The following is a 9,961-nucleotide window of genomic DNA, read 5'->3' on the forward strand; positions in this document are numbered from 1 at the left end:
CTGTGCTAGCGATCTCTACGAGTCATCAAAATTTTCTGATGCTGGTTTTGACAGTGATGTAGAACACCTAATGGAGGGAAAAAAGAAGTATTAAAGCAACTCTTGGATTCTACCATTCAACTTGTGCTATATAGTAGTGCTCTTGGGTGTCATTTCTCCATTATGTTGGTTTCCACATCATAATATTCCTGTTAGGTGGACTCGCCCATATAGGTGTTACTACAAGGACACAATTAATTGTTATTGCCCTGGGGTTTTGGTCTAATGGTAAGAGCGTGTCACGTGGTGTGTGGGGGTCAGGTGCCGATGTCATAGATTCGAAACATGCTGCCACAAAAGCCCCCATTTTTTTTTAGAGAAGGATAGATGGGTGAGTCCATTTTTTCTCGAGTTTTGAACGGGGATTTCTCAGTTATAAAAGGATATAATTATTGTCCACCTGGTTAATCAGCATTTAATAACATCTAATTCCATGAGCTTTTTAGCTACGAATATAGTTATCAAGCTTTAGAGGTTTACAAGCTTCACAAGGGCTGTCAGATGTAGATGAATGAATGTTAAATGTGATATAATTTGGGATTAGTAGTAGCTTGGTTTGAATGTTTGATTCCTGGACGACTGGGTATGTGAATTTGTACCATGATGCAAGAAACATGAATTCCTTCAAGAACAGACGTGCTTCGAATTTCTTTTCAAACAACTACCGTTCCGAACTATGTAAAAGTTAAAGACTTCTGCGTATCCAAAAAAGGGTAAGAAAAGTTGGGAAATTTCTTATCATTAATTGGTTGGATGAATAAGAGTAAAGCAAAGGAATTTCAATTACAAGCAATAAGAATCAAGAAAACTGTCTATTATGACATGCAAAATAATGTATAAATAGGGGACGCTATTTGGAACTTAAAACTGCAATACTGAGGTGACTTAAAATCCTCTTTGTAGTGCATCTTTGCTCGCTCTTCATCGTTGAGAAAAAAACTTACACTTAATGTTTGCGCCAAACTTAAGAATGCTTCTTAATTGTAGTTATGTGATGTGAAAAATGTGTTTTCACATTAATTTATGGTCTTCAAAGTTAGGTTTGTTGATTTAGTGCAAACACACGAGTGTGACTCGCTATTTTCGAGTTGTCTCGAGTTCATGCGGTAATTGTTCATATTAAGTTTATTTGTTTTATGGCACACACACTCGCACATATGTTCAAATCACTTAGGAGTATTGTCAAAATGATTCTTTTTATAGTGAAACATATGTTTTTGCCGACCCAAACCAAACAATCCAAAATAAATTTCAATTATATATAAGCATGAAAATATAAGCGTGGTGCGAGGACGAACACAGCAATAAGTAGCTATTCCAAACGTAAAATTAGTTGTACTATTGGGTGGGACAAATTGGAAGTTGTACTGTGTTTGGGCCCACATTATTAAAACCCTTGCGTGTCGTTTGCCTGTTGTCCTCCTCCTCTCTTCTGGAGTTTTCTCAAAACATTGAACTCTCCGTCTCCAATCACCTTCTCTCCGTCTCCGCTTAACTTTTGAATTTTCACTTTGACGTTTTTAAAAAATAATGACAGGGTTCTGATTTCTCTATTATGAACACTTTCTGCTTCTCATGTATTCAATTAACACAGCAATATAAATTTGTACCACAAGTTATATAATTATATATTTTAACCAGTTATTTTTTTATTTCACGTGGATATTTGTCATAATACTGAATATTTATTTCTTCTTATATATACACGTATGCACTTTAAATTTAATTCTTCGACACATTTATTTTCTCCGTGTATTTATATTTGTTGACTTTTGACTTTTCAAGTTCCTTAAGAATTAATAAATGAAGTACTCCATCCGTCCCATATTACTTAGCCACATTACTAAACTACTTTTTTTATCCCACGCGGACATGTGTCATAGTACTGAATATTTATTCTCTCCTCATATATACACGTATGCACTTCAATTTTAATTCTTCAATACATATTTATTTCCTCCGTGCACTTTTATTTGTGAAGTACTCAACATTACTAAAAATATATGTCCAAATTACTTGTTCATTTAAAAAATCAAGATAAAATTAATTAAATTTTTCTCATCTTATACTCTCCGTCCCTTATTACTTGGTCACATTACTAAAAATATATGTCCAAATTACTTGTTCATTTATAAAACCAAGATAAAATTAATTAAATCTTTCTCATCTTACCCTTAGTAATAAATGTTCTTGAAAGTAGTCAATTTTGATTAAATGTATTTATTGGAGAGAGACAGGGATAAGGTAAAATACATCTTTTATTTATAATTTCTTAAGGGACGTGCAAAAGAGAAAGTGACAAGTAACATGGGACGGAGGGAGTATATATTTTATGATAATATTCATATTTATTGGTGTAAGTCTCAATAGCCTTCGAAAATAATTTGAAAATGAGTAATTAATGTAAAGGTTAAAATTAATAATAAGAACAAAAATTTCTTTCTTTTGATATGTTAACATGGACAAGTAAAAGTAAACAGACGGAGTGACTTTTATCCCCATTTTTTTTCTTTGTCAATACTTTAAACGTGAAGAGAGGACGAATAATAGCAATGCAAATTTGTACCAAAAGTTATATAAATTATACACTTTAACCAATTATTATTTTTATCCCACCTTGACATATGTCATAGTACTGAGTATTTATTATTTTCTCATGTATATCCGTATGCAATTCAATTTTAATTCTCCGGCACATAACTTGTCCACTTTTGACTTTTCACGTTCTTTAAGAATTAATAAATGAAGTATATATATTTTATTATAATATCCATATTTATTGGTGTATAGTCTCAACAGCCTCAGAAAATAATTTGAAAATAAGTAATTAATGTGAAGGATAAAATAAGAAAAAGAAAAATTTCTTTTTCTTCATATGTTAGCGCAGACAAGTAAAAGTGAAGGAAGGGAGTGACGGAGGAAGTGACTTGTATCCGCATTTTTCCTCTTTGTCAATACTTTACTTATTTGACTCTCCTTTGCCGTCTTTGATTATTGTTTCTTTGCATTTATAAAACGTATTACTTTATATTTTCATTTCGGAATTAAAATTTGGTGATTTACGATATAACATATATCTTTCTAATTTTGATTTTTTTGTAACAATTTTTTTTTATCTATAATTGTTAATATAAAAAATTATAATATATTTTTTAATTAATTTAATAAAAATATTTTATTAGTTTTGCTTTTAAAAAAATTCAATATATACAATAATGGTTCTTATGTTTGGATATGAACAGTTAATTAATTGAAATGGATATCAACCTGTCCGTATACATATAAGATATTAAAGAATTTAAAAGAAAAAATCTAGAATCAAAATACTAATTTTCCCTCATATTCTTACTAATTTTCTTTTTCACATTAATGAACAACTTTCATTACCATGACAATGAGAAAAAAGTCCGACTCTTTCTATCTCAAAGACTTAATTTCATCATATGTTTTTAATTTTTAAACTCCATTTTTTAAAAATACATTTTGTATATATTGCTATAAATAATAACAATTAGAATGTTTTTAAAAATACTTAATTTCATCATATGTTTTTAATTTTTAAACTCAATGTACATAAAATACATTTTATATATGTTACTATAAATAATAATAATTAGAATATTTTTAAAAATTATTTTCAAAATACAAACCTTAAAAACATTAATTAAAGTGGATATATATGTTCGGCCGTGCATCATAGGACATGTATTGCTTGTTAAATAAAAAGCAATAACTAGTGTGTCATTTACCCACTTCCCTCCACTAGCTGTCCAAAATACCCACCATTGAGCATATCTCCTTTAAGATACCTTTCTCCCTTGCCTAAAATCCCAAATACACACACACAAACACACAATAGAAAAACTCCCATAGTCTTTCAAAAATCCCAAATTCACACACACAGATACTAGAAAAAATTCACATGATCTTCCAAAAATCCCAAACTCTCACACACACTAGAAAAACTCACATAATCTTTCAAAACTCCCAAACTCTCTCTCTCTCTCTCTCAAACACACACACACACTACAAGAACTCACAGAATCTTTCAAAAATCCCAAATTCACACACACAGACACACTAGAAAAACTCACATAATCTTTCAAAACTCCCAAACTCTCACACAAACACACACTAAAAAACCACACATAATCTTGTAAAGTCCCAAATTCACACACACACACACCAAGAAACTCACAGAATCTTTCAAAAATCACTCACTCACACACACACACACACACACACAGAGAGTAGAGCTCACATAATCTTGTAAAACATGGCAACTTCAATTTTCCTCTCACACCCTCTTTCCCCTTTCTCTCCTCTATCAAAACACCACAAAATACCAACTCCCAAACAAACCTCAACCATATCATCATATCACTTCAACAAACACATACTACCAAACAACCCCACCACCAAAACACCATTTCCCAATTCTCTTTTTTCATTTTCCTCAAAACCAAGAAAGCAATTCAATCCAATATCAGTAGGAAGAACACAAACAGATGAAAAAGATGAAATCTTGGTTGGTGAAGATTCAGCTGAATTTGAGTTATCCAAACAAAAGATTTCATCTTGGGTTTACTTTCTTGGAATTCTTGGTGTTGTTCTTTATGCTCTTAATGTTATTTGGATTGACAATTCAACTGGCTTTGGAAAATCATTCATTGATGCTCTTTCCAGTATTTCAGATAGCCATGAGGTAGATATTGCTTAATTGCTATTAAAAGAAAAAGTGAATTTGGTCTTGTGATATTCCTTTTGGTTTTAGTGTTTACTTGGTTTTAGGTGTATAAATTGTTTAGAACATAAATTATCCCTGTTAGAACAGAAAAAATGACATCTTTTCCTGAAAAAAAAAGAAACTTAAAATAAAAGGGAATTACATAGGGAGAGTTATGCAAACAAAAGATTTCATCTTGGGTTTACTTTACTGGAATTCTTGGTGTTGTGCTTTATGCTCTTCATGTTATTTGGATTGATAACTCAACTGGTTTTGGAAAATCATTCATTGATGCTCTTTCCAGTATTTCAGATAGCCAAGTATTTACTTAATTGCTTTATCTGTGTTGTTTATATATTTTTTTTCTTTCTTAATTGGGTCTTGAGATATTGCTCTAAATAGCCGCCCACCCAACAGCTTAAACTAAAAATAGTCTGCGGATATGTATATCAGTGTATAATCTATGTATACCGACTAAGAAATGTAAATATTGAATCTGGCCGGCTATTTGTGTGAAGATCTTCTTTACTTGGTTTTGTGTGTGTAAATTGTTAGAACAGAAATTATCCATGTTTGAAATCTACTATGCTTTGAGAAATTTGCATAGGCCGACTTAGAACAGAAAAAGGGATAGCTTTCTTAAAAAAGAATCTCAAAATAAAAGAGAGTTACATTATTTTATTTTCTTGTTCTTAACTTTATTTGATAGTGACTTTAAATTTTGTAGTTTTCTGATAGGGGACGGAGTTCCCACTTCTTCCCATGTGCATATTTTTTTAATAGTGGTGTCAAACTTGGTTATATTCTACTATATGCATATTTTTAGTAGTAGTGTCCCAGCTAGCTTTCGCTCACCTTCACTATTCTAATGGGTACATATATCCTCCTACCAATATTGGCATTGGGTAACTCTATCCACCAAGTGTTAGACAGATAGGAATAAATTACCGAACACTTTTTTTTCGTCTGCTGGGATTTAAATCCTTGTCTAACATGGTGTTCATTCTAGTCTCGTGACTGTTAACTCAGACTCTCTTTGGGTGCAATATCACCAACTAACTATTGTCTGATAAATTTTGTTTAATAGTGGGGCATAAGACTTTAATTTTTGCAATTTATACTTTAGCATATAAATTAAGAAACATTTTCTGTTACAGTGGGTGTGGAAGTTCTTGCTTGAGTTATTAAGTGTTGATTGTAGCAAATTGATTGCTTATATGAGCTTTACTGATCCTTAGGAAGTTAGGTGACTAACAGATGTTTTGTCTGCAATAACTAAAATATCGTCTCACTAAATGTGTGACTAGCATTTGTTTGTTTTATTCTCTATTAGTATAAGTTATACAGATTATTTTACTTACCTAATTACCTAAATCAGATCTTTTACAATCACGGTTTTGTTAGAAAGAAGAAGGTAAAAGAATATCATGAAACAGTGGAGATAAATGCTTAGAATATCATGAAACAGTGGAGATAAATGCTTTTCTTACATTCCTGAGAGTTTTTCTGTTTTAAAATTTAGTTACTACCGAGTGTCTAAATGATAACTTTTTGCAAGAAGGTTTGACTCTGTTGACTGAAGTGCTCTTTATTTTTTTGCCTAAACATCGGTAGTGAGAAAGTTAGAGGTGTAACTACTGATACTTCACAGGTATTAAGGAACACATTGGAATTAAGTGACTTATGAAATGAAGAAAAGGTAACATTCTATTTATTTTTTAAAATTAGTAACAAGAAGCAATGACAGTATATTTAAGAAAAAATATTTGCAGCTCATGTTGCTCGTTCTATAATTGGTTGGAACAGAGAATGTGGCTAGATGAGTCATCCCCAGCCTCTATATTTAAAAAAATCAGGACTCTAGTTTCCTTCAAGCACGGTATGGATTGAGCCGGTAGGATAAAGCTTTTGTTCGTTTAATTTAATTGAAGAACTTTATGAGACACCAATTAGAAGTAGTGTAGGATTATTAGCATGATTGTATAATCTCCAGAGCTTTATCTAAACACTAAATGAGGATGAAACCTAGTCTGAAAAATGAATCATCTAGAGATGAGTAATGTGTAAGATGACTCATTTTACTCTATTCCAGTATTGAACCAACCATGCTCTAGTGATTCTCTTGAACCCATTTCAGAATTCTTACAACCATGCTCTATTCTGTTACATGCATAGAGAATCATGTGAGTTCTTAACGAATAATATGGGCCCCGTAAAATTGTCTGTAATTCTTATTTTGTTGTTTCTTCCTTTGTATGCTCATTTCCCTTCCACTTTGGCTTTCTTGGTAACCAGCATATGCTATATAATTTTTTTCGTTTTGCGTACCTATATTTCTGTTTGCTGAGAGTCTATCCAAATGTTTCGGTGCAGATTGTAATGCTTTCCCTTACCTTCATTTTCGCAATAGTCCACAGTGGTCTTGCTAGTCTTAGAGACAAAGGTGAGGAACTCATTGGGGAGCGTGCTTTTCGTGTATTGTTTGCTGGGATTTCTTTGCCATTGGCAGTCAGCACAATTGTGAGTTTCTAGTCTGCCGGCAGAAACTGAGAATTTAGTATTTTTGGTATCTTTTATAATTTTCCGGTGCAATGCTTGATAAATGGAAATTTAACATAACCAAATGTTCTAATGATGATATACAGGTGTATTTCATTAACCACCGATATGATGGAGTGCAGTTATGGGAATTAAAAAGCATTGCTGGGATTCATGAACTAGTTTGGTTTTCCAACTTTATTTCCTTCTTCTTCCTATACCCGTCGACATTCAATTTACTGGAAGTAGCGGCTGTTGACAAGCCCAAGATGCATCTTTGGGAAACTGGGATTATGAGGATTACCAGGCATCCACAGGTATATGGTCAACATTCACTTAAGTGTAACTTACCGTTTTAGAAGATACCGAGTGAATCTGATATCATAATGTGCCTTGTTTTGAAGCACCAATTCCTACTTTTAGTTTCAAAGCTCTATATGAACCAAACTTCAACTGAGGATTCAAATCACTTCTTTTGTACCTTGTATTATGTTTTAATTTTCCAGGATATGACACACCTACTAGTATAACAAAGGAGGCTCAAAATCTTGATTTGTATTTATAATTTCTGAAGGGTTCAGGATTATTTTTGTTAGGTTTCTACAGGTGTATAATTTTTCAGTCTTACCTTGTAAAACTATATTTTACTTTTGATTCTGTGAATCAAGAATTGGCTCTATGGGTCAACGGTTTTCTCCAAAGGGGTCAAATAAGGCATGTCACAAAGAATAGTATCACATGAAACGGCGGGCAGATGTTGCTGCATAACGACTCTGAACAGGAAAGGAGGTGAAGGTTATTGTAATCAGGTTCTGCTGATATACACTCTCCGTTACAATTTATTTGACACTCTTTCCTTTTCAGTCAGTCCCAAAAAGAATGACATCTTTTCATATTTAGTAACAATTCTAATTCAATCTTCCCATTTTACCCTTAATTAAATGTTCTATAGCCACAAAAATTTCTATGGCTTATTGTAGACCACAAGTTACAAAAGTTTTTTTCTTAAACTTTGTGCTCAGTCAAACATCTCACGTAAATTGGGACGGAGGGAATATCTGTTAACGAGTCTATGCAGAAAATAAGCGACCTTTACGTAATTGATATTCTTGTCTTTGTGTATATGTTACACGTCAGTCCAGAAATGTTGTGTTTATTTGCTGTTTCATTTCTGGGTAAATGTTATTCCGTCTTGGATAGCTAAGTGAAGTTTCTCTTCTCCATATCAGATGGTTGGGCAGGTGATATGGTGCTTAGCTCACACACTATGGATCGGGAATTCAGTTGCAGTGGCGGCGTCAGTAGGATTAATCGGACATCATCTGTTTGGTGCCTGGAACGGGGACCGAAGGTTAGCAATACGATATGGTGAGGCTTTTGAAGTCGTGAAGAAGAGAACGAGTGTCATTCCATTTGCAGCTATTCTTGATGGACGCCAAAAGTTGCCCGAAGATTATTACAAGGAATTTATCAGATTGCCATATGTATCAATAACAGCATTGACATTAGGTGCTTACTTCCTCCACCCCATTATGCAAGCTGCCAGTTATCGGCTACACTGGTAGCCCTGCTGTGTCACAAAACTCTCTTCAATACAAGAAATCGCGAGTCCGAGTTGTATATTTTCCAAGATATATAAAGTCACTGTTGTAGAAAGCAAAGAAAGAATAGAAAATATAAAGGATTCAGTTTACTGTGTTTGGAAGTGCAAGTTCTAAGTTTTGTTTCCCTTCAAATTCTATATGGCGTATATCATTGCTTCCTTATTTGAAGCATTATATATTATTTATTTATCTTCAAAACATGCAGAAACGTTGACTTTGTCACCTCACAACACTCAATACTGGTTGACCTTTGAATTACTAACTTCCTTCAGATTTCACAAGTGAGTTATAGTTCTCAATTCTACAGCATGCCATAAGCGGTTTATTGTCCTAAGCTACATCATGTGTCTTAGCACTGATAGCCAGGAAACAAGGTATCTGCTGCGCACCTCTATTCCTCTTCTTATTAAATTATTCAGGTAAAGTTTTGGCCTTACACACACATTGTGCAGTCCTGATCTAAACAAAGTACAAAAGTGGGACTTAGGCCAAAAAGATGGGAACAAGCATAATCGTCAACAAAAAACATTGGAGCACGTATTGCTGATTAGCACTATAACTGAATCAGGCTTATGAGAGATTTAATGAAACATGCTATAAGAAGGTAGAGGACCAAATCGAAGCTGTATCTAAGCAATAAACTGCTCGTTCAATGTCATTTACTCTCATCCCTCCAAAAAACAACTTTTATAAACATTATTTCAAATCAGCCGCATTATAAACCTTGCCTCCCAGACGACGCTCTCTATCCAACTTCACACTAGATCATGAACGCCGTTACATGCAAGGAAGCACATAGCACATATTGTTTAACTGCACTTTTGACTTGCTGAGAACAGGTATCATGCAAAGGGGAAACTCTAGTTCCTTTTTGCAGTAATGTACAAAATGACTTCTATGCATAAGAAACACCTAGTTCCATTTTGCAGTAATGTTTAAAATGACTTCTATGCATAAGGGAACACTTAGTTCCATTTTGCAGTAATGTTTAAAATCACTTCTATGCATAAGAGAACACTTTTTGTTCGTTTACTATTACTGCTGTCACTTGAAC

The 9,961-nt window shown here is 33.2% G+C and overlaps 1 protein-coding gene across 1 annotated transcript; it reads left to right on the top strand.

Annotated features, from left to right (window-relative positions):
• Positions 1–3,798: 3,798 nt before the first annotated feature.
• On the top strand, positions 3,799–9,008 carry LOC132604442 (15-cis-zeta-carotene isomerase, chloroplastic). Its single transcript, XM_060317954.1, has 4 exons — positions 3,799–4,744; positions 7,139–7,285; positions 7,411–7,620; positions 8,533–9,008. Exons 1-4 carry the CDS (start codon positions 4,316–4,318, stop codon positions 8,866–8,868), a joined length of 1,122 nt encoding a protein of 373 aa, XP_060173937.1. The 5' UTR covers positions 3,799–4,315; the 3' UTR covers positions 8,869–9,008.
• Positions 9,009–9,961: the final 953 nt, after the last annotated feature.

Source organism: Lycium barbarum, chromosome 7 (assembly GCF_019175385.1).
Source record: "Lycium barbarum isolate Lr01 chromosome 7, ASM1917538v2, whole genome shotgun sequence".
NCBI lineage: Eukaryota > Viridiplantae > Streptophyta > Magnoliopsida > Solanales > Solanaceae > Lycium > Lycium barbarum.